Source organism: Raphanus sativus, chromosome 5, assembly GCF_000801105.2.
Source record: "Raphanus sativus cultivar WK10039 chromosome 5, ASM80110v3, whole genome shotgun sequence".
Lineage (NCBI taxonomy): Eukaryota > Viridiplantae > Streptophyta > Magnoliopsida > Brassicales > Brassicaceae > Raphanus > Raphanus sativus.
The window spans coordinates 24,239,735-24,259,602 of record NC_079515.1 but is presented as its reverse complement, the minus strand read 5'-3'; the positions used below and the strand labels follow the sequence as shown (position 1 = coordinate 24,259,602).

The window sequence follows — 19,868 nt, the reverse complement described above, 5'->3', positions numbered from 1 at the left end:
ACAGTTACACCATCAAAGTTATACTTCGTTATACTTGGTTATACCATGTCACAGAGTTGTGTCAGTAACCAAATAGAGTACTGATAAGCAAGCAAGCACCTCTAATCTTCGATTGAATCATCATAATACCCTCACATTCAATCATTCCTTTCCGATCCTCGATTAGTTCATGAAACCCAAATGAATAAGAATTTTTCAATTAAAACTATAAATTTGGAGTCGAGTCTTCAATTCCAATTCAAAACCAAATTGTTATCAGCTTTGATTTCCGACATTCAATTATGAGTTCGTCTATGGTGAAATACATACCCTGTATAACGGAATTAATAGCTCGATGATCCAGCATCCAAGCGACGAGATCGAGTTCGATTGGGAGGAAGAACAAAGAGGGAGGGAATGATCGTAGTGATCGAGTCGATTCCGAGTCGACTCGGGAGGGGCGAGTGAAGGAGAGGAGATGGGAATAGAGTGGATCGATTTCTTTCTATTTCTACATTCGATTAATTTATTCATTAAATTGGTCGGGGTATTTTAGATATTAACCACATTCTTCAAGAGTATGAAAACAGATAAGAGTATAGCAGATCACATGAGAGTATGGTAGATCATTTTTTGCCTCGTTAAGAGTACATGAGCCCTTGACTCCTTTCGAATTGGTAGGGATCGGTTTATTGATTTGGGAGCTGGAGAGTTCTTCCCATCCCGTTCAGTTCTCCTTTTGCTTCACATTGGATCAGTCTCGTCAAGACTGGTTCGATACGAAGCAAACGAGAATTGAACGGAACAAAGCACATCTTCTTCTGGTGTAATCTTCCATTCACAAGCTATGAAGTTAACAATACACCTCTATTCTCCACCGCTGATGTTGTTATTGACCTCTACTCGATCTTACTTCCAGAATATTTTCTGGAGTTCGGTGCATTGTACTGATGGATTATATGGTGTTATTTTAGGTTTGGATTGGCCATGGGAGAGTAGGGACTAGGGATGCTCTTGAATTTATCTCCAGGGGTAGTTTTAATTATGTTTATTTGGTTTGTTCATGATTTCTCTCAGTTCTGAAACTTATCAAGTCTTTGTTGTTATGTATTGTTTAGCTAACTCTGTGAGATTTATGGCTTGTGATTAATTTATGCTACTCACCATTCCTATTATTCTGATGATGCAGCCAATTTATAAAGCAGAATCTATCTGGATATTTATCATCTTATCTTGAAGCACTGTAAAATGAGATATATTTATGTATTTCTTTATTTGTTTTGCTGCTCCGCTCTTAGACCTTTAATTGGTTCTTACTTTGTACTTGAGAGCTCGGCACTTTTGCTGTGTAAGCTCTAGTTGTAGATCTTAGTAAGAATTTGAAGTAGAGTGGCCCGGTCAATACGACATCATAGACATGTTTTGGCACCAGAAAGTCATTACTTGGGGAAGTCTCCTACTGTAAATTTGCACCCATAATATGTCTTTAAGATTTGTTGTCTCGCTGAACGTTTCTGGTGCAGCTTGAGCGTGCTAAATCTGAGAGGACCTCTTGTTGATTTATGCGGCATATAAGTTGGCTTAGACTGGGAAAGGGTAATAACTTTACAGCTGAAATTTACCAGGTCGGCCTAAGTGGACAACCAATCTCAATAGGATTATTGAATTGATAGCTTGGAAGGTTGTTGAATTCCTCTGTAAAAGAATATATATATATATATATATATGTTATTTAAATATGTGTAATCTGCACTATGTGATCACAGGGTGTTTTAGGCATGGATTAACCGTAGATTCTATACAGGGGGACTGTACGTCTGCAGATATGTTCATCTAGGAAAGTCAAAAGTAATAAGAAAGTTTCAAACCCAGTTTCATTATTTTAGGATATATAATAACACATTGTTGACATTTTCTTTGTGTAGTCTCTTTCTGGTATGTTTTGTTTACTCCTTAGATCACTGTCCTTGTGAAGTTTCTGCTCCCAGCAGTATTTTTTATGGATACACAACGATTTCTGACGACCAAAAGGCTTCTACTTTTCCTTGGTGCTGATTGCTGAAGAAGTTTCCCGGGATTCTTTTATGATTTCTTCCTTCTGCCAAACGTGTTCATTGGTTATTCGTCTGGTGGGTGACTTGATGATCATTACTTATAACATTTGCCTTGACCAAACTTTTATCTTGTGAGATATGACTTGATCATGCATTGTGCTACAGCAGAATAAAGGAACCTCTGTCTTCCTTCTCTAGGTATCGTGATGAATTCAAAGGCACGCGGTTCAGTATTCCTGGTGGCAGTTTGTTGTCTTCTCCTTCATTCAGCTGATTCAAGAACTGATCCTTCAGAAGGTGATATTTTTTTTTTTACCATAGCCTCACGTTTTATTATAGTTCTCTTAAATTAAGGTACCTATGAACGTCATAAGCTTACCAAAACATTCATCTGCACATAGACAATTTTGGCATATACTATAACAATAATGTCAATTTGCATAAACATGGTCGTTGGTCTTCCTCTCAATGTTTAATAGTCACCATCTTGATTGGTAATTGTTCTTCAGGCTCCCAAATCTTATATGTCATTGGAGATTGATTTCCAGAGGTTTGCTAATATATATATATTTTTAATCCACTTTTCAGTAACTGCTTTACGGGAGATCAAAAGGAGTCTAACTGATCCTATGAGAAATTTAAGCAACTGGGAAAAGGGTGACCCATGTAATTCAAACTGGACTGGCATAACATGCTTCGAGAGATCACATGATGATGGTCACCTTCACGTCCGGGAGCTGTATGTCTCTCTTGTATTAACATTTGTTTATTCTTCTTCTTTTGTTTCTTTTCTTGTCTTATTAATTGAATGAAGGTCTTCGTCTTCTGCAAAGGAAGTTAGTTTATGCATTCTTGCAAGGATTATATTGCCAATATTATGCATTGCCAAACCTACACCTCATGTCACTTACATATTGTGATGCAGCCAATTGATGAGGCTGAATTTATCTGGAGAGCTGGCTCCTGAAGTTGGCCAGTTATCGTATCTCGAAATCCTGTAAGATGCGGAGTCTAATAAACTGTTTCATTTGGTTCTTGTGATTGGCTTCCGGTTGTTTTGATTGCATACTGAAAAACCAATTTTTTTTTTCTCTTGGGTTACCTTGTTGAAGTAATGTGATGTGGAACAACATAACTGGGAGTATTCCTTTGGAGATAGGAAGAATTTCTTCTTTGAAACTCCTGTAAGTAAAGATCACACGATGTCCTTTCTCATTTTTCTTTGTTTAATTTCTCACTTCTGGGATAGTTTTAAAGAAGGCTTTAGATAGAGGAAACCACAGCATTCCATTTTCTCTGTTTATGTGGAGCCACCAATTCCACTTTTCAATTGACTCGTTGCTACGTTATTTGGACAGACTGCTGAATGGGAACAAACTCACGGGTAGTTTACCCCCTGAACTTGGTAACCTTCGAAATTTAAACAGGCTTCAAGTAGATGAGAACAACATAACAGGATCAGTTCCACTTGCATTTGGAAACATGACAAGAATAAAACATTTGTAAGTATTATCTTTTTCATAGCAAAAAATTAGTAGTCATTTGTGGTTCATTCTTTACTCACAAGTGGCTATTGGATCTTCAGACACTTAAATAACAACACTTTAAACGGAGAAATTCCAGTGGAGCTATCCAAACTGAACAACCTTGCTCACCTGTGAGACTTTTTTTTTTTGTTTTCTTGATTTCACTTTTTGATACTGTCTGTCAAGTTTTTATATTGATGGAACAAATCTCGTAGGATACTGGACAATAATAACTTGACTGGGTCTTTGCCGCAAGAGTTAGCTCTACTTCCATCCTTGACCATACTGTATGTACCTTCTGCCATATTGTGTTCCCATGGTTTGTCTTTAACTGGGAAAGTATGATCTTCTCGTTGCCATTTACAAAACTAGCAAAGTTTCTAAGCTAGTATCCTATTTATGCAGTCAGATGGATAACAACAACTTCGACGGTTCTGAGATTCCAGAAGCTTATGGAAGGATTTCTAGATTAGTAAGATTGTAAGACTTTCACCAATATTCAAATGGTTTGGGTTTCTTTACTAGTTCCGACTGTGCGCTGAATTATTGTTTGCGTTCTCATGTTTTCAACTTGGCAGAAGTTTGAGGAACTGTGGACTACAAGGATCAATTCCTGATTTAAGCAGTATAAAAAATCTTAGCTATTTGTAAGTGTGTCTATGTTTGGTGTTTGTGTAAAAACTGTGTGATTCTCTTTGAGCCCTTGAGCCTTAATAATACTAATGCATTTCTATTAATCTCCACTTCTCTTACAGAGATCTGAGTTGGAACAAGCTCACAGGCAATATACCAGATTCTAAGCTTTCTAACAATATGACAACAATGTATGCACATTTCCATATTCTTACTCCAAGCAGTTACTTTTCTAGAAATACTTAACCAGTTGGTTTTTGCTGCAGTGAACTATCTTATAACAACCTCAATGGATCTATACCAAAAAGTTTCTCGGAGCTGGACTCTCTTCAGTTACTGTACGTAAACATTCATTGCATATTCCAATCGTTTTATGAGTACTATGTAAGATTTCTCGTGTCATCTATAACAGTTCACTTGAGAACAACAGTTTATCTGGTTCTGTTCCGACAGCAATATGGGAGAACAAGTCTTTCGAGAATAATAAACTGCAAGTGTATGATCTCAGCTCTTTGTTTTTCCATTTTATGTAATGCTCAATAGTTTTCTAGTCTCCATACTTCATTCTCTTAGAGTCTGAAACCTCTTTTGGACGCATCCGCAGTGATCTCAGGAACAATAACTTCTCTGATGCCACAGGAAACTTGAGAACACCAGACAATGTTACCCTGTAGTGAGTTTTCTTTTGTTCATATGTCGAAGCATCTTAAACTTTATACTACCTTTTTTGCTATCTACTAAAGCTACTTTTTTTTAAATGTTTTTCCTTGTGTCAAAAGTCTTCGTGGCAACCCAATATGCAAAAGTAGAAGCATTCCCAGCGTTAAACAACTTTTCCAATATATCTGCGGCGAGAAAAAGCAAACATCTACCAAATCAGAACAGACACCATGCAACAATGTGTCATGTCCCTATGAGAAGGTGCTGGTCTCCCCAGGACTCTGCTTTTGTGCAGCGCCTCTTTTGATCGATTATAGGCTAAAGAGCCGTAGCTTCTTCTTCTTCACTCCATTTATTGAACACCAATTCATGGAGTATATAACCACGTCCCTCCAGTTGGAAAAACAACAATTTGCAATTGATAGAGTTGTTGATGAGAACAAGCTGCGTCTACGGATGAACATAAAGCTAATTCCCAAAGGCAAAACAATATTTAACGTTAGCGAAGTCATACGTATCAGGGGAAGGTTTACTTCATGGACTTTTCCTCGTAATGACTTTTTTGGACCTTACGAGCTACTAGACTTCCCTCTTGAAGGACCCTATGGTACAGTGTTCACACCTAATCTTAACAAAAAATGACATAACTGTTTCAGTGATATATTATATTTTAATCTTTGGATGCAGCTGATTTGCTAGCTGGAGAGAGTGGAATCAGCACGGTTGGATGGGTGATGATAGTTGCAGCCTCTATCGTTGCTGCCACTGTTATTTCAGTGAGCGCAACACTTCTATATGTTAAGAAACGTCATGGGAATCTGCATGCACTCACCAGAAAACGTGTCTGTAAGCAACGCAACAGTAACTTTTTATGTCTGCATTTCATCTTTAACCTTGAAACTAAGGACTGTGTCTTTATGTCTTTCAGTCAGATCAATATCTCGGGAAATCGAAGGGGTGAAGAAGTTCAGTTTTATAGAACTGTCGGATGCAACTAATGGTTTTGATAGTTCTGCAGTGATCGGTAGAGGTAGCTATGGAAAAGTCTACAAAGGCATTTTGCCAAATAAAACTGTAGTTGCCATCAAACGAGGAGAAGAAACTTCTCTGCAGAGCGAGAAAGAGTTTCTGAATGAGATTGATCTCCTTTCCAGGTTACATCACCGGAATCTTGTGTCACTGGTTGGCTACAGTAGTGACATCGGGGAACAAGTACACGTCCTTTTTCATATGAACTTAGTTGCTCAGCGTTATTTCTATGTTTTTCGACTTATCCATATACATGTGTTGTTTGTTTAATGCACAGATGCTGGTATATGAGTATATGCCTAATGGCAATGTGCGTGATTGGCTTTCAGGTAAGAAACATTCCTCCAAGTTCCTCCTTTATACTTTCAAGACTTAGATTTATGTTGCCTGTCTAATGTTTCAGAGTTTTTTCACATTACCATGCAGCTAATGCTAGGGAAACATTGAGCTTTAACATGAGGGCACAAGTGGCTTTGGGTTCAGCTAAAGGGATCCTATACCTTCACGCTGAAGCAAATCCACCTGTTATTCACCGCGATATCAAAACCAGCAACATACTCTTGGACTCTCAGCTTCATGCTAAAGTGGCTGATTTTGGATTGTCACGGTTGGCTCCAGATTTTGGTGAGGGAGACTGTGAACCGGCCCATGTATCAACCGTAGTGAGAGGAACACCGGTGAGTCCCCCTCAAACTGCTACACTAGATTGATATTTTGATTCTATATAATAAACAAGTGGCTTCTTTGCACAGGGATATCTGGATCCAGAGTACTTTATGACTCGGCAACTAACGGTGAAGAGCGATGTGTACAGTTTCGGAGTAGTGTTGCTTGAGCTCTTAACTGGAATGCACCCATTCTTTGAGGGTACACATATTATCCGTGAGGTACTGAGCATCCCTCACAAACATGATAGCTAGCTAGATCTCTTTGGTCCTTGAGACTTATTTTTTCTTCACAATGTGATACACAGGTGAGGATGGCAAATGAATGTGGAACGGTTCAGTCAATGGCGGATAGCCGGATGGGACAAAGTTCGCCAGAGAAAGTGATGAAGCTGGCGGAATTGGCGTTATGGTGTTGTGAGGATAGACCAGAGATGAGACCATCCATGTCAAAAGTGGTGAAGGAACTCGAAAGCATCTGCCAATCTGGGAAGGAGACCGATGTGTTCTCAGAAACAACGACGTTACTCTACACCAAAACATCGTCGTCGTCATCATCGTCTCCTATACCTTCATCTTTCTCTGGAAGTAACTTGGACAGTGGCTTTCTAGAAGCTGTAAAACCACGTTGACATATATATCTCTGTTGTGACTTGTGAGATAGGCTAACTGATGTTAGTGAAAGAACCCATGACTAATGAGAGTTGTGTTATTTTAGGAATATATTATGGGGGGATTTGAAACCGAGTCTGTTGAACTGATTCCTAACCATAGTAAGAGTCACATGCTGATCTTTTGTTTTTTTTTTTTGGTCTTTTCACTGTTAAGACACTAGCTTTGGCTTCTTCACATTTCGTTTGCTGAAAAAAAACAGTTTGTCGTTCCGATTTCTAGAACATAGAATTCATGCTGTTTCCATGACGTGGTTTGACTAACAGAACGGGCCCAACAAGGAGATTAGTTCAAAACCAGGCTCGCCAAGCCCGACATTTTGAAAACCAAAAGCCTAGAGGCATGAGTCCAAGACCGTCAATACTAGTGCCGTAAATTCCTTTATTGTTTAAATGGAAATATAGGTTTAGAGACATCTATATAAATCCATGAGGAAGCCCTAAGCTGAATCTTTTTACTTCAAGCACACGTCATCATGTCATCGGAGCCTGAGATTCCTGTGAGCAAGAAAGCCGCCAAGAGAGAAGCCGCCAAGCTAGAAAAGTTACGCCGTCGGCAGGAACAAGAAGAAGAAGAAGAAGAAGCGGCAACAGCTTCAATGTCTCTCGAAGAAGAAAACGAAGAGCTCTCCAGTAACTACGGCGACTTAACACGTAACGAGTTGCGATCCACGTCGGATCCAAAAGCCGGAAACTGGAAGGAGGCTGTTCAAGGGAAGAAGCGGACGGATGTGAGCGCTTTGGAGGAAGAGATGGCTGGTTCTGAGGTTCTGATCAAAGGCAGAGTTTACACGTCTCGGCCACAGTCTAGCAAAGTGTTTGTGATATTAAGGCAAAGTGGTGGTTCCACTGTTCAGTCCGTAGCCAAGCAACCGAACGTTAGCGCCAACATGATTAAATACATAAAGCAGCTGTCTTGCGAATCGGTTGTCGAGGTTATTGGTGACGTAGTTGTCCCTACGAACCCTGTCAAGGGAACTAGCCAAGAGGTTTCTTCTTCTTTCTTACTAACTCTTTGTGTGTACTGCAAGGCCGGTTCTGAGATTTATGGGACTATGAATTTGGGGGCCTAATAATATATATGTATTAATATGGTTCTAAAATTCGGTCTAGGCATCAACTACTTAAACAAAACGAAACTATTTTTATAAAACGATTTTTTTAAAAAATTAGTTTCTTAATTACCGCCTAGGTTTCTTGAACATTGCATATTAACCTAATAATTTTGGAGGCCTTATGCGAATGTTTCATCTAGCTGCTCTGTGTGTGTGTGTTTGGTGCTGATGGATTATGTTATTGCAGGTGGAAATTGAGGTGAGGAAAGTGTACTGCATCAGCAGAGCCTTGGCGAGATTACCACTACGTGTGGAGGATGCTGCTCGAAGTGAAGCTGAGATAGAAAAATCTCTTGAGGTGCTGTGAATTATTCTCTTATTCATTTTTATGTACACTTGTGGTGTGTGGTCCATCTTGTTCATAAGAGCTCTCGTTTTCATTTGCAGAGTGGAAGACCAGCTGTTCGTGTCAATCAGGATACACGCTTGAACAATAGAGTTCTTGACATCAGAACACCCGCTAATCAAGCCATCTTCCACATTAGTGACGAACTCGAACATGTAAAATGGATATCATCAGTTGTTGATATGTTTTGATCTTTGGTTGCTTCTGCTGAATTTACATATATTATTTATTTTTTTGTAGCTGTTCAGAGGAAAGTTACGATCGATGGGTTTCGTTAGTATCCACACACCGAAACTGATAGCTGGAAGTAGTGAAGGAGGTTCAGCTGTGTTTAGGTTGGACTACAAAGGACAGCCTGCTTGCCTAGCTCAGTCTCCTCAGCTTCACAAGCAAATGGCTATATGCGGTGACTTGCGACGCGTCTTTGAGGTAGGTCCTGTTTTCAGAGCTGAAGACTCGTTCACTCATAGACATCTCTGTGAATTCGTGGGTCTTGATGTGGAGATGGAGATTGATGAACACTATTCTGAGGTATATAATAAAGCTTTTTGTGCTCTGTCTGTTAATAAATATTAAATTTTATGTTCTATTAATATCTGATAATAAATCTTTGTTTGTGTCACAGATAATGGACCTTGTGGACGAGTTGTTTGTGTTTATATTCACTGAGTTGAATGAGAAGTGCAAAAAGTTACTTGAAGCTGTTGGAAAGCAATACCCATTTGAGCCTTTGAAGGTATAATAATCCCATATTCTAGTATTAGAAACTGTTTTTTTTTTTATTTTGGTTGAATCTTATTGGATTCTGATGATTCACTCGCTTAATAATGCAGTTTCTTGAGAAAACATTGAGGTTAACCTTTGAAGAAGGGATTCAGATGCTTAAGGTTTGTATATATATTTTGGCATTTTTTTTTTTCAAATGGTCTATCAAATAATAATAATTTTTTATGTTGATGTGGTTGACAGGAAGCAGGTGTGGAGGTTGATCCTCTTGGCGATCTAAACACTGAATCTGAGAGAAAACTTGGCCAACTTGTATTGGAAAAGTAAATCATCCATCACTTATATATAGTTTGAAACTCTGATTTTAGTTTCTTTTACCTCAGTGTTACAAAAGTTGTTTTTCGTGTTGTTAGGTACAAGACTGAGTTTTATATTCTGCATCGGTATCCAACAGCGGTTAGGCCTTTCTACACAATGCCTTGTGCTGATAATCCTCTTTACAGTAACTCCTTTGATGTCTTCATCAGAGGTACGTAAACATCTTTTTCTTAACTTGTGACGTTGTCAACAATTATGCATACCAAGATTAGTGTGGTTGTGTCACAGGTGAGGAGATCATGTCAGGATCTCAACGTGTACATATCCCAGAAGAGTTGGAGAAACGTGCAGGAGAAAGCGGCATTGATGTCAAGACAATATCCACATACATCGACTCATTCAGGTAGAATATACAAACTCGGTTTCTGTTACTTTTGTTTTATCTTGATTAGTTGAAAATAAATGTTTACAAAAAAAAAACAGGTACGGAGCGCCTCTACACGGTGGATTTGGAGTTGGGCTGGAGAGAGTGGTGATGCTTTTCTGCGCACTGGACAACATCCGAAAAGCATCTCTCTACCCTCGCGACTCTCGCAGGCTTTCACCCTAAATATTATCTTTTCATATCTCAAAGCCAACGAGAGAGCATTTTGAGTGTTGTTAGATGTTTCAGTTGTCGCCTGATTCTTGTCCTTTTTAAAGTTAAATCTCGATTTTAGTTTTGTTATGCTTATGTTATGTTACATTCGAGTTGGTTGTACGTTGTAACTAAGCTATTTGAGCCAGGATTTTAAATTAGTGATTTATTTTTTGGTGTGTTTCCTGAAACATCATCGTACTGAAAAAGTAGATAAAACAATATTCATGAATCAGGGCATGTAAGAGCTTAGCACGGCGCTTTAGACTAACAACAAGGTTGAGGGACAAAAGTCATTGACGGTGAAGGGACACCTTTAGAGCAGCGCTCTTCCGTAGAAGACAGCTTCTGCAGGACCCGTCATGTAGATATGGTTGTCTTCTTGCTTCCACTCTATCTCCAATGGTCCTCCCGGCAGATCCACCGTGCATTTCTGTTCCACCATGACAATCAGAATGAGTATACAATAAAAAAAGAAAATTAAAACGCTAATCCAAACTTTGAGTTTAATTTTAACTTCTCAAATTCCAAACTTACCCTGTTGGCTCGACCTTCAAGGACTGCTGCAACAACCATAGCGCAAGCTCCAGTTCCACATGCCAAAGTCGCTCCTGCAATTTTTTTTAGTATGCTTATAAGGAAACAGAGAGAGAGAGAGAGAGAGAGAGAGAGAGAGAGAGAGCTCTGATAAACTACTGAGAGAAAGATTTGAACGATTAGCTGACCTGCTCCACGCTCCCAGACACGCATTTTTAGATGAGAACGTGATAAGACTTCCACAAACTCTGCATATAGATATATAAATCCAAGATATAATAGAGAACTTTGGATAGATTTTCCAATGAATCTCCCTCCACTAACCTGTGTTAGTTCTAGCTGGAAACATTTCATGATGCTCGAACTTTGGACCAATCTCTGACAAGTTCAAATCGTCAACTTTCAGTTTCTGGTTCTGACACAAAAAGGAAAAATACAAAACAGTGAGAAAAAAAAAACTCCATGTGATGATAAATAAAAAAATACAGAATGAGAAGTCTAGCCAGCAAAGTGCAAATAAGGCACGTACCGGTCCACCCTTAGTACCAAATGTGATACAATGAGGATTGCCCATACTAACACATGTCACATTCCAGCTTACTCCATCAACAACTAGCTCTGCTTGAATAACAGCTTCACCTTTGTTTCCTGGCAACTTCGTGGGCACATCTTGTGCTTTAAGAACCGGTATGCCCATGTCTACCTTAGCCTGTATAGAGTACCCATATCAATCACAAACCCAAAGCTTTGCCCTCACCAATCATCATGGATACATGACTAAACCCTAATACTAACGAGACTTCGATCCAAATGGTTTACCTGTCCATCATCTTGAATTTCTGGAACAATCAGGCCAGCTCCAGTATGTATTGTAAAACTACACACACACGCACAAAAAATAAAAATACTGATCATGATTAAACATCAAGAGCTCTCTGAATAGAGACAAAAGAGTACCTATGTTTCCCCTGCAAGTTCTCAAGCTTAGCAATGAACCTTGCAAAGCATCTAACTCCATTGCCACACATCTACAAGACACAAAATAAACCAAAGACACTGTTGAAAACTTCAAGGGGGCAAAGCAAACAAGAACTCACTCATAAAAAACATTATTCATTACAGAAAAGGGCCCCACCTCTGGTTCGCTTCCATCTGAGTTGAATATCCTCATTGCGTAATCAGTACCGTTGACTCCTGGCATTGCGAAAATCACTCCATCTGCACCAACACCGAAGTTTCTATCGCACAGCTTCGCCGCCTGCTCTTGAGTGATCTTAGGTTCCGATGAGTCTCTGTTATCAACCTAACGAGAACCCCCAAAAAATAAAGTTTTGATTTTTTGAAATGCCCAAAACAAAAGTTTTGATTTTTGGAATGCCAAAGTTACCAAGATGAAGTCATTGCCGAGGCCATGATACTTCACGAAGTGAAGAACTCCTCCGGTTTCTCTCTTGTCGAGAAGACTCGCCGGAGATATTTTCTCGGCGGCGACGACGGCGTCCAAGGAGGAGGACGCAGACACGCGGAGCTTATCGTTCCCAACGCAGTGTTTTCTCTGGAAGGAAGCTAATGGAAGAGAAGAGACGGAATGTGGCTTCCTTGAAAAGGCATTCGATGGTCGGGGAGGCTGCGGCGCGACGGAGACAGAGGTAGTGGCGGCTATCTCCATGTCTGCTTCCGATTATTTTCTCTGTTCGAACTCTCTGTGACTGTGAGAGACTTTACAGAAAACATCGTGTTGTTCTATTGTTCTACTTAATAAACTCCGCGTTGTTTACATCAGGATATAACAATCTTCGTGTCGCTATTTTGTGGACGTATATTTAGTGAAAAGGCCTACTAAAAAGCCCATTAAAAACTTCGCAAAGCCCCACTCTCTCCTTCGCCTCCATTTTGGAAGATTTTGAAGAAAAGATCGTGTTGTTTTGATGCTCTAGTAACTAAACTCCGCGTTGTTTGTAACTGGAGATGATAGACCTCGTGTCGTTCTTTAGTTGACAGATATTTAAATAAAAAGGCCTTTAATAAAAGCCCATTATTTTCGTGTAAAAGCCTCACTCTCTCTCTCATTCGCCGTCTCCTTCCTTGGTTCGCTCGCTTTCCTCTCTCTCATTATTTCTTTTCAGTCTCTTTCGCTGTCAAATCCCCCCCCCCCCCCGAGATTTTTTCTTGTTATTGTTGTAGCTCACATTACAATTTAGTGAAGATAGCATTTTCCTATCTCCGATCTGAATTCTCGGTTAAATTCAATCTGCAAGAGAGAGAGATTTACGGTAAGTTTCTAAGCTACATTAACTTTATACTCTTTTTTTTTTATATTATTTTCTGTTACTTTTCCCACCCTTTTTTAGTTACCTATTGAGATAGATCTCACAATTGAAGATTTTTTAGGGATTTCGAATTTCAGAATCTTATCTCCTTAATTCGATTCGAATCCATCCTCACTTTTGCATCTATGATTCATCATACCTGGGGTGGTTTTTGATTTCAGCTCAGGATTTGCCCCTTTTTTAAATGCAAAGCAGTGTGCATCGTGAGAAACCTAGCTCGATCGCGATGATCCTAGAAACTCACCGGAACGTTGAATTCCCGCATCGGATCGTCGATAAGCGTCCGAGAAAACGGCCCCGATTGGCTTGGGATGCTGCGCCACCTCCTCTTCCTCCTCCTCCGGTAAACGAATCGTCCTCATACATACCAAATTGATCCTTCTGCTATTTGATTCAGCTGTCTTTTTTCTTGGACGAGACTTTTTGACTTGTGTTAAAAAGTTTTGACTTTTTTTTTTTTTTTAAAGTGGTGTGTTTTGTTTTGCTTCAGGTATTTCATCCTCCGTTGTACTATGGTCAAGAGTTTGCAAGTGGACTGGTACCGAATTTCGTGTACCCGAACTTGTTTTATAATGGCCTTCCTCGTCAGGGCTCTCCTCCCTGGAGACCTGATGATAAAGACGGTCATTTTGTCTTTGTGGTCGGAGATACTTTGACTCCTCGATGTGAGTGTCTTATGTGTCTGTTTCACTGTTGACTCAATCGTCATGGAGTGTTAACTACGTTACACTGACATGCCCCTGTTCTGTTTGTGCGTGCAGATCAAATTCTCAGCAAAATGGGTGAAGGTTGTTAGTTTACCTTTTTGCTTATATGATTAGTATACTTATGGAGAAAGATTAGTAATTTCATCATCCTATGGATTGTATTCTTGCAGGTACATTTGGCCAAGTATTGGAATGTTTTGATAATAAAAACAAAGAAGCTGTGGCCATCAAAGTTATACGGTCTGTAAACAAGTATCGTGAAGCTGCCATGATTGAAATTGACGTGCTGCAGAGGCTTACAAGGCATGATGTTGGTGGTTCTCGGTGAGAATCTTTCTTTTCCTCTTTTTACTAATTCTTGGTTTAGTTTTGAGTTTTTTTTGCATTTGGTATAAGCTCTTCCATTCCTTGCAGTTGTGTGCAAATACGGAATTGGTTTGACTATCGTAATCATATTTGTATTGTAAGTTCTGTTATCCTTGATAAGTTTGAGGGGAAATCACTCCCTGAGTATTGTGTGAGTTATAAAAGAGCTGGCGGATGGGTTTAAATGGTTTCAACAGGTGTTTGAGAAGCTTGGCCCAAGTTTGTATGATTTTCTCCGCAAAAACAGCTACCGTTCATTTCCTATTGACCTTGTTCGTGAGCTTGGCAGACAACTTTTGGAGTCTGTAGCATGTGTGTGGACTTTTCTTGACCCATTCTTCTATATACTAGTCCATTAGTGCCATAAGTCATTCTAAATTTCGGGAACTTTTTGATACGAGACTAAGGCATTTAGTAATTATTACTTAATGTTTCTCTTTTGATACTGCATTCAATCTCTCCAGGGAATCCAAATAGCTCAGATAGTATTTCTGGAAATTTTTGTTTACTAGTGTACTCAGGCTTTTCTCATTCTGTCGTGACAGATATGCACGATTTGCGTCTGATTCACACAGATTTGAAGCCGGAGAACATTCTTCTGGTGTCGTCTGAATATATCAAAATACCTGATTATAAGGTGAGTATAAAATCATCTCGAAGCTGGACGCATGTAGGTTCATGGCTTATGTGATATGTATCTATCAAAGATCTTGTATAACTAAAATTGTTTGACTTGTTTTCTCTTTGTGGTCATGATAATGTAGTTTTTATCACGACCCACGAAAGATGGGTCATACTTCAAGAATCTGCCAAAGTCAAGTGCCATAAAGCTCATTGATTTTGGAAGTACAACGTTTGAACATCAAGACCATAACTACATTGTATCCACAAGGCATTACCGCGCACCAGAAGTTATCCTAGGTAAACTCTTATGACTTTTTGTCACATCTGTGTTGACAACATTTATATGTATAGCAATCAGTATTTACTATTGAACTTCATCGCAGGGGTTGGATGGAACTATCCATGTGACCTGTGGAGTATTGGTTGCATACTTGTTGAGCTTTGTTCGGTGAGTAACTTCCTCTATTCATGTTTTATGTACACCAGGATTCATCTCACCGTATCCATCCCAACAGATTCTATCTTCTGAATAATTTTTGCAGGGAGAGGCGCTTTTCCAAACGCATGAAAATTTGGAGCATTTGGCCATGATGGAAAGGGTGCTAGGACCATTGCCACCTCATATGGTGCTCAGAGCCGAGTAAGAACAGCAAGTTCAATCTTATTAGCAACATAAGATACCAGCGGAAATGAAATTGAACTTTTTAATTTTTTATATCAAAATCAAAACGTTCTCCTGCAGCCGGCGCTCGGAAAGATACTTCAGGAGAGGTGCAAAGTTAGATTGGCCTGAAGGTGCAACGTCGAGAGACAGCTTGAAAGCAGTATGGAAACTTCCCCGGTTGCCGGTAAAATAATCTCAAAATTAAATAACTTAGGAATTGACATTCACTTAACTGATACTGAAATTAGGACTCCACCTTTTGTACTTTTCAGAACCTGATCATGCAACATGTGGATCACTCGGCGGGTGATCTGATAGATCTGTTACAAGGGCTGCTTCGGTATGAACCAACGGAGAGGCTCAAGGCAAGGGAAGCACTGAGCCATCCCTTCTTCACAAGAAGCCGGGAACAGAGTATTCCCTTTAACCCAACCCCTCATCCATTTTTATATAACCACAAGAACTAATAAGAGGAAAAGCAGATGAATGAATGTTTGGGGATTCAAAGATCTGGAGCTTCTGGTTTCTTCATTTCTCTTGGTGTTTTTTTGTAGCCATGTATGTTATACATAATTTCATGTATAGAAATGAAAAGAAAGAAGGAAATGCCTTTTGTACCTTATTTCGTGTGTCTGTTGTTTTTATTTGTTTCCTGTGTTCGGTCTCCGACCACGACCGACCAAGATTGTTCCGTGGTTGTTCAAAAGTGTTACTACAGTTTCTTACACTCAAAAGTTTATGTTGAATGTGTGTTTCACATGTCTTAAACAAGTAGATGGAGCGTGAGACTGAAGCCCATAAAAGACAAGAAACGGTAGAGAATATTCGGTATGCTTTGATCTCTCCTCAGATCACTTTACTGAATAAGGGGTTTGAAGGGTTTCTCACAAACAACAATCATGGAGTCTCTGGGAAGATTAAAGATTCACCGCCAGCCATTCTTCACTCACACCTCTTCATCCTCCTTCCTGGAACAATCTTCCACCTTGAGACCATTTATCCGACCAAACTCCTCTTTCAAATACCCTTCAATCAAAGCTTCTTCCTCTTCCAAATCTCAAAACTTGATCATCCCTCTTCAAAAGTCCGCACCTTTCCGCGTCCTCAAGTCCACATGCATCACTCTAGCAACCGCCGCTGCTCTCCTTTCCCTCAACCTCCAGCTCAAACCTCCGGCCATCGCAGCTCCCCTCACGCCTCCTTCGTCAACGGACAGCGACAAACACGTCACCTACGAAGAGCAAGAGAGAGCCCTCGAAGAGCATTTAGCAACTCACCCAACTGACGTGGACTCTCTTCGCTCCTTGGTGGAGGTAAAATTCGGATCTTATAAGCTCCCAGAAGCTATACAAGTACTCGACCGTCTGATAAAACTGGAACCGGACGAACCGAAATGGCCGGTTCAGAAAGCCAGATACTTTACTTGCGATGGATATACACAATCAGCTAAAACCGTACTGGAAGAGGTTCTAGCTAAACACCCTCTTCGCGCTGAAGCTTATCACGGCTTGGTCGTGGCTTACTCCAATGCAGGTCTTGATTGGAGAAAGGTAGAGAGGAGAATCGAGGAAGCAATGCTGAGATGCGAGAGGGAGAACAAGCGCAAGGAGTATCGTGAGTTTAAGCATCTCGTGGCTCAGATTCGTGTGGTTAGAGGGAAACACAGCGAAGCACTGAAGCTTTATGAAGAGCTTGTCGAAGATGAACCAAGTGATTTCTGGCCGTATTTTTGCCAAGGAGCGATATACACTTTGCTGAAGGAGGAAGACAAGGCGGAGGAACAGTATCTCAAGTTTAAGAGACTTGTACCGGAGAATTATAATTACATGGAGGATTTCTTGGTTAATAATTTGTTTGCAGGTGAGCTTTTCTAAGATTAGAGGATCAGGAGAGTTGTATGGTGGATTGTGTTTGAATGGTGGGATGGTCTGTAACGTTTTAGCTATTTGTATTGAGATAACAATAATGCTTGAGTTAACTATGATGATTTGATTTGAATGATGGATTTGATTTGGATGATGGCTTTGTATTGATTCGTGAGTTATGTTCATCCCGGTTTTGTTTTTCTAAGCAGTTTTAAATAACCAAACTCATACTTGAATTCGACCTGAAATGTATAAATACCCGAACGGATTCTATACCTCTAAACCAAAATATCCGGAAAAAATTCGAAATATCGGACCAAATCCCGAACAGGTTTCATATATAACGCTCACATATTCCAGTTCAGTGGAGAAGAGAAGCTGGGATGATGTCGAAATCCTAGACATAGATCCCAACTCTTCCATCATCTTCTTCTTATTCTTTTTGCCGGTTGATTTCAAGGAGAATCTAGCTCTCTGTAAGCAGTTAGAGTTGGCAAAGATGTATTTTACCAATTCTTTCTCTTCGTTTCTTCCTCCATATTCATTCCATTCAAAGATCTCTAGATGGCTTGACAAACATTCGGGAACAGAACTCGGTTGGTTCCATGAAAGTGGCGACTCCTCCACATATCGAATGAATGTCTGTAAAAAAGACCACAATAGATAATATAATGAAATTTTACTTTGATTACTCCATCAAAAACTGCATGAAGGAAAGAACAAACCTTGTCGATGGAAAGAACTTTTAGATTAGGAGAATTTTGAAGTAAAAACATTAGCGGTTCTAACCAGTCTAACTCGTGTACAAGTCTTATCTTACATTCCAGAAGCTGTGAGAAGTTAATAGTGTTAAACCACACAAACTGCAATGAACAACACAACAACACAACAACACATAAGTACACATAAGTAAAGAAAAAAAAAACCCATAGAAATGTGATCATGCTAAATAGATAATGATCATCCTAATGAATCTGTACAAGAGCATTGCATACCGTCGCAAAGTTCAAAACTAACTCGAGGTATCTGACTGAAGAAAGACATGTCATAAACTTGTCATCAGGGTAACAAGAACCGCTGATAAATGCCTTGTCAAGGCGAGGTTTGTTCTCAATGGAGCAAGAGTCTCCCGAGTAATCAGCGATGAAGATTTCATTTAATGCCGGAGAATCTATAGCCAAAGTCCCCCCACCAGTGCCTTCGTCGTGTGATCTTAACTCCACATACAAATAGTATAAGTTTTCTAATAATGGGGCTTTTATATTGAAAATTTTCACGTTGTCTTGGGGATGTCGTTCCACATCCAAATATTTGAGATTAGGACAACTTGATAAAAGCCGAGCAAGAGAATCTTCATCTTTGTATACCACAGAGTTAAGTTCAAGCTCTTCCAGGGATGGGAGGCAAGCCAGAGAAGGAACATCCACGATAATCTTTCCGAAAAGACTTAAAGAGGCGAGTGTATTGCATGTGTAAAGGCTCTTAGGCAAGCTAGTATGCTCGGCAGACCACATAAGCACTAACTCTATCTCACGCACCTTACTAACAACCGCTTTTTCAATCCACTTTCCAACGTCCACATTTACATCAACAGGGCATTTCCCACCGAGTTCAATAGCTAGTTTTTCTAATACAGGTGCCTTGTGGACTAGTAACGACTCATCAATAAACCGTAAAAACCACCGTTGATAACTTTTCCCAAACAAAAAGTCAAGGAAACCTACTTTGTGAATACCGTCATTCATATTATAGTCAAGCTTTGGCACCATCGTCCAAATGTACCTCCATCGTTTTGATAAGATCATGGTGGCTACTGCATCTTTTGTCGGAACAAGAGACAATATCTGCACGAGCAACTCGTCGGGCAGAGCACTGATCTTGTCTTCTAATTCTACTTCAATTCTTCGGGTTCTTTTCTTTGATGAGAATCTTCGGGATACGTGTTTTAACAGTACTGGAATCCCTTGTTCTAGCAGTATCAAAATCACATCTCCAGCTTGCAACCTAACATCAATTGAGCCGAAAAATAATAAAAGCTGTTCAAACATACTTTTCCTCTCAAACTTCTCTACACCAACAACATTTTAGGGTATCCTTGGCTTGAGGGTTTTGATTAATAGAATAGATACACGCACGTGTGTTTGATTTTAATTATTTAATTATATGTTTTATCTTCTTAATGAATAATTATAATAAAACACTAAAAATATTTGATTTAATTTTCTTTTAATTATGCTTTCTGTTTACTCTCTCTGTTCACTAATATAAAATTTTTGATCTTTTCACACGTTTTTAGAATAGATTTTAAAATAACTCTCTTTAATTAATTAGTTTCGAAAAAAAAAATTACTCACACTTTTTTATTAAACCGTGGGAATATCTTCTTAACCAAAAACAACTAGGATTATCTATCACC

At 39.4% G+C, this 19,868-nt stretch overlaps 6 protein-coding genes across 12 annotated transcripts; 4 read left to right on the top strand and 2 right to left on the bottom strand.

The window, feature by feature from the left end:
- The first annotated feature begins 601 nt into the window (after window positions 1-601).
- LOC108862562 (putative leucine-rich repeat receptor-like serine/threonine-protein kinase At3g53590) lies at window positions 602-7,353 on the top strand. Of its 5 annotated transcripts, none has more exons than XM_056986765.1 (22): window positions 602-864; window positions 954-2,108; window positions 2,232-2,330; window positions 2,622-2,772; window positions 2,959-3,030; window positions 3,146-3,217; window positions 3,392-3,535; window positions 3,619-3,690; window positions 3,775-3,846; window positions 3,965-4,039; window positions 4,138-4,206; window positions 4,315-4,383; window positions 4,459-4,530; window positions 4,605-4,688; window positions 4,797-4,865; window positions 4,972-5,459; window positions 5,540-5,698; window positions 5,781-6,064; window positions 6,159-6,210; window positions 6,308-6,558; window positions 6,634-6,768; window positions 6,855-7,353. In XM_056986765.1, the coding sequence occupies exons 3-22, from the start codon at window positions 2,240-2,242 to the stop codon at window positions 7,176-7,178; spliced, it is 2,805 nt and encodes a 934-aa protein (XP_056842745.1). In that variant the 5' UTR covers window positions 602-864; window positions 954-2,108; window positions 2,232-2,239; the 3' UTR covers window positions 7,179-7,353. The 5 variants fall into 5 exon arrangements, with proteins under 5 accessions (XP_056842745.1, XP_018492229.1, XP_056842744.1 ...); XM_018636727.2 differs by having other exon boundaries at window positions 602-1,660; window positions 1,746-2,108; XM_056986764.1 differs by having other exon boundaries at window positions 602-2,108.
- An 81-nt stretch (window positions 7,354-7,434) lies between these two features.
- LOC108862560 (aspartate--tRNA ligase 2, cytoplasmic-like) lies at window positions 7,435-10,533 on the top strand. Its single transcript, XM_018636722.2, has 10 exons — window positions 7,435-8,206; window positions 8,520-8,630; window positions 8,720-8,833; window positions 8,919-9,209; window positions 9,304-9,414; window positions 9,512-9,565; window positions 9,648-9,727; window positions 9,818-9,933; window positions 10,011-10,125; window positions 10,206-10,533. Exons 1-10 carry the CDS (start codon window positions 7,694-7,696, stop codon window positions 10,330-10,332), a joined length of 1,632 nt encoding a protein of 543 aa, XP_018492224.1. The 5' UTR covers window positions 7,435-7,693; the 3' UTR covers window positions 10,333-10,533.
- Window positions 10,511-12,629, bottom strand: LOC108862561 (diaminopimelate epimerase, chloroplastic). 2 transcript variants are annotated; one of them, XM_018636724.1, is made up of 9 exons: window positions 12,284-12,629; window positions 12,032-12,199; window positions 11,854-11,924; window positions 11,716-11,773; window positions 11,426-11,605; window positions 11,221-11,305; window positions 11,085-11,144; window positions 10,897-10,970; window positions 10,511-10,792 (listed from the first exon to the last, which is right to left on the bottom strand). In XM_018636724.1, exons 1-9 carry the CDS (start codon window positions 12,563-12,565, stop codon window positions 10,676-10,678), a joined length of 1,095 nt encoding a protein of 364 aa, XP_018492226.1. In that variant the 5' UTR covers window positions 12,566-12,629; the 3' UTR covers window positions 10,511-10,675. The 2 variants fall into 2 exon arrangements, with proteins under 2 accessions (XP_018492226.1, XP_018492225.1); XM_018636723.2 differs by having other exon boundaries at window positions 11,221-11,311; window positions 12,284-12,628.
- Window positions 12,630-13,008: 379 nt separating this feature from the next.
- On the top strand, window positions 13,009-16,346 carry LOC108862857 (serine/threonine-protein kinase AFC1). Of its 2 annotated transcripts, XM_018637116.2 has the most exons (13): window positions 13,009-13,169; window positions 13,388-13,569; window positions 13,717-13,891; window positions 13,988-14,014; window positions 14,104-14,257; window positions 14,348-14,396; window positions 14,497-14,611; window positions 14,845-14,936; window positions 15,064-15,220; window positions 15,307-15,371; window positions 15,466-15,563; window positions 15,666-15,771; window positions 15,860-16,346. In XM_018637116.2, the coding sequence occupies exons 2-13, from the start codon at window positions 13,411-13,413 to the stop codon at window positions 16,052-16,054; spliced, it is 1,392 nt and encodes a 463-aa protein (XP_018492618.1). In that variant the 5' UTR covers window positions 13,009-13,169; window positions 13,388-13,410; the 3' UTR covers window positions 16,055-16,346. The 2 variants fall into 2 exon arrangements, with proteins under 2 accessions (XP_018492618.1, XP_018492619.1); XM_018637117.2 differs by lacking the exons at window positions 13,009-13,169; window positions 13,388-13,569; window positions 13,717-13,891; ... (1 more) ...; window positions 14,348-14,396; window positions 14,497-14,611.
- Window positions 16,347-16,464: 118 nt separating this feature from the next.
- On the top strand, window positions 16,465-17,606 carry LOC108862859 (protein SLOW GREEN 1, chloroplastic). The gene has a single exon (XM_018637118.2). It carries the CDS (start codon window positions 16,487-16,489, stop codon window positions 17,459-17,461), a length of 975 nt encoding a protein of 324 aa, XP_018492620.1. The 5' UTR covers window positions 16,465-16,486; the 3' UTR covers window positions 17,462-17,606.
- Window positions 17,607-17,708: 102 nt separating this feature from the next.
- LOC108858577 (putative F-box/FBD/LRR-repeat protein At1g22000) lies at window positions 17,709-19,584 on the bottom strand. The gene is made up of 3 exons (XM_018632488.2): window positions 18,448-19,584; window positions 18,178-18,315; window positions 17,709-18,094 (listed from the first exon to the last, which is right to left on the bottom strand). Exons 1-3 carry the CDS (start codon window positions 19,498-19,500, stop codon window positions 17,723-17,725), a joined length of 1,563 nt encoding a protein of 520 aa, XP_018487990.1. The 5' UTR covers window positions 19,501-19,584; the 3' UTR covers window positions 17,709-17,722.
- Window positions 19,585-19,868: the final 284 nt, after the last annotated feature.

Bases quoted from the DNA above. Each gene is read 5' to 3' on its own strand.
- LOC108862859 (XM_018637118.2), top strand. From the start codon at position 16,487: ATGGAGTCTCTGGGAAGATTAAAGATTCACCGCCAGCCATTCTTCACT.
- LOC108862857 (XM_018637116.2), top strand. From the start codon at position 13,411: ATGCAAAGCAGTGTGCATCGTGAGAAACCTAGCTCGATCGCGATGATC. The intron at 14,015-14,103 runs GTTGTTAGTTTA...GTATTCTTGCAG, and splicing joins TCTCAGCAAAATGGGTGAAG to GTACATTTGGCCAAGTATTG. The intron at 14,612-14,844 runs GTGTGTGGACTT...CTGTCGTGACAG, and splicing joins ACTTTTGGAGTCTGTAGCAT to ATATGCACGATTTGCGTCTG.
- LOC108862560 (XM_018636722.2), top strand. From the start codon at position 7,694: ATGTCATCGGAGCCTGAGATTCCTGTGAGCAAGAAAGCCGCCAAGAGA. The intron at 8,834-8,918 runs GTAAAATGGATA...ATTTTTTTGTAG, and splicing joins TTAGTGACGAACTCGAACAT to CTGTTCAGAGGAAAGTTACG. The intron at 9,415-9,511 runs GTATAATAATCC...TTAATAATGCAG, and splicing joins ACCCATTTGAGCCTTTGAAG to TTTCTTGAGAAAACATTGAG.
- LOC108858577 (XM_018632488.2), bottom strand. From the start codon at position 19,500: ATGTTTGAACAGCTTTTATTATTTTTCGGCTCAATTGATGTTAGGTTG. The intron at 18,316-18,447 runs GTATGCAATGCT...TGTTCATTGCAG, and splicing joins TAGTTTTGAACTTTGCGACG to TTTGTGTGGTTTAACACTAT. The intron at 18,095-18,177 runs GTTTGTTCTTTC...TCTTTTTTACAG, and splicing joins AAGTTCTTTCCATCGACAAG to ACATTCATTCGATATGTGGA.
- LOC108862562 (XM_056986765.1), top strand. From the start codon at position 2,240: ATGAATTCAAAGGCACGCGGTTCAGTATTCCTGGTGGCAGTTTGTTGT. The intron at 2,331-2,621 runs GTGATATTTTTT...TCCACTTTTCAG, and splicing joins AAGAACTGATCCTTCAGAAG to TAACTGCTTTACGGGAGATC. The intron at 2,773-2,958 runs GTATGTCTCTCT...ATTGTGATGCAG, and splicing joins CACCTTCACGTCCGGGAGCT to CCAATTGATGAGGCTGAATT.
- LOC108862561 (XM_018636723.2), bottom strand. From the start codon at position 12,565: ATGGAGATAGCCGCCACTACCTCTGTCTCCGTCGCGCCGCAGCCTCCC. The intron at 11,606-11,715 runs GTAAACCATTTG...TACTCTATACAG, and splicing joins AAATTCAAGATGATGGACAG to GCTAAGGTAGACATGGGCAT. The intron at 10,971-11,084 runs GTCAGCTAATCG...AAAAAATTGCAG, and splicing joins TGTCTGGGAGCGTGGAGCAG to GAGCGACTTTGGCATGTGGA.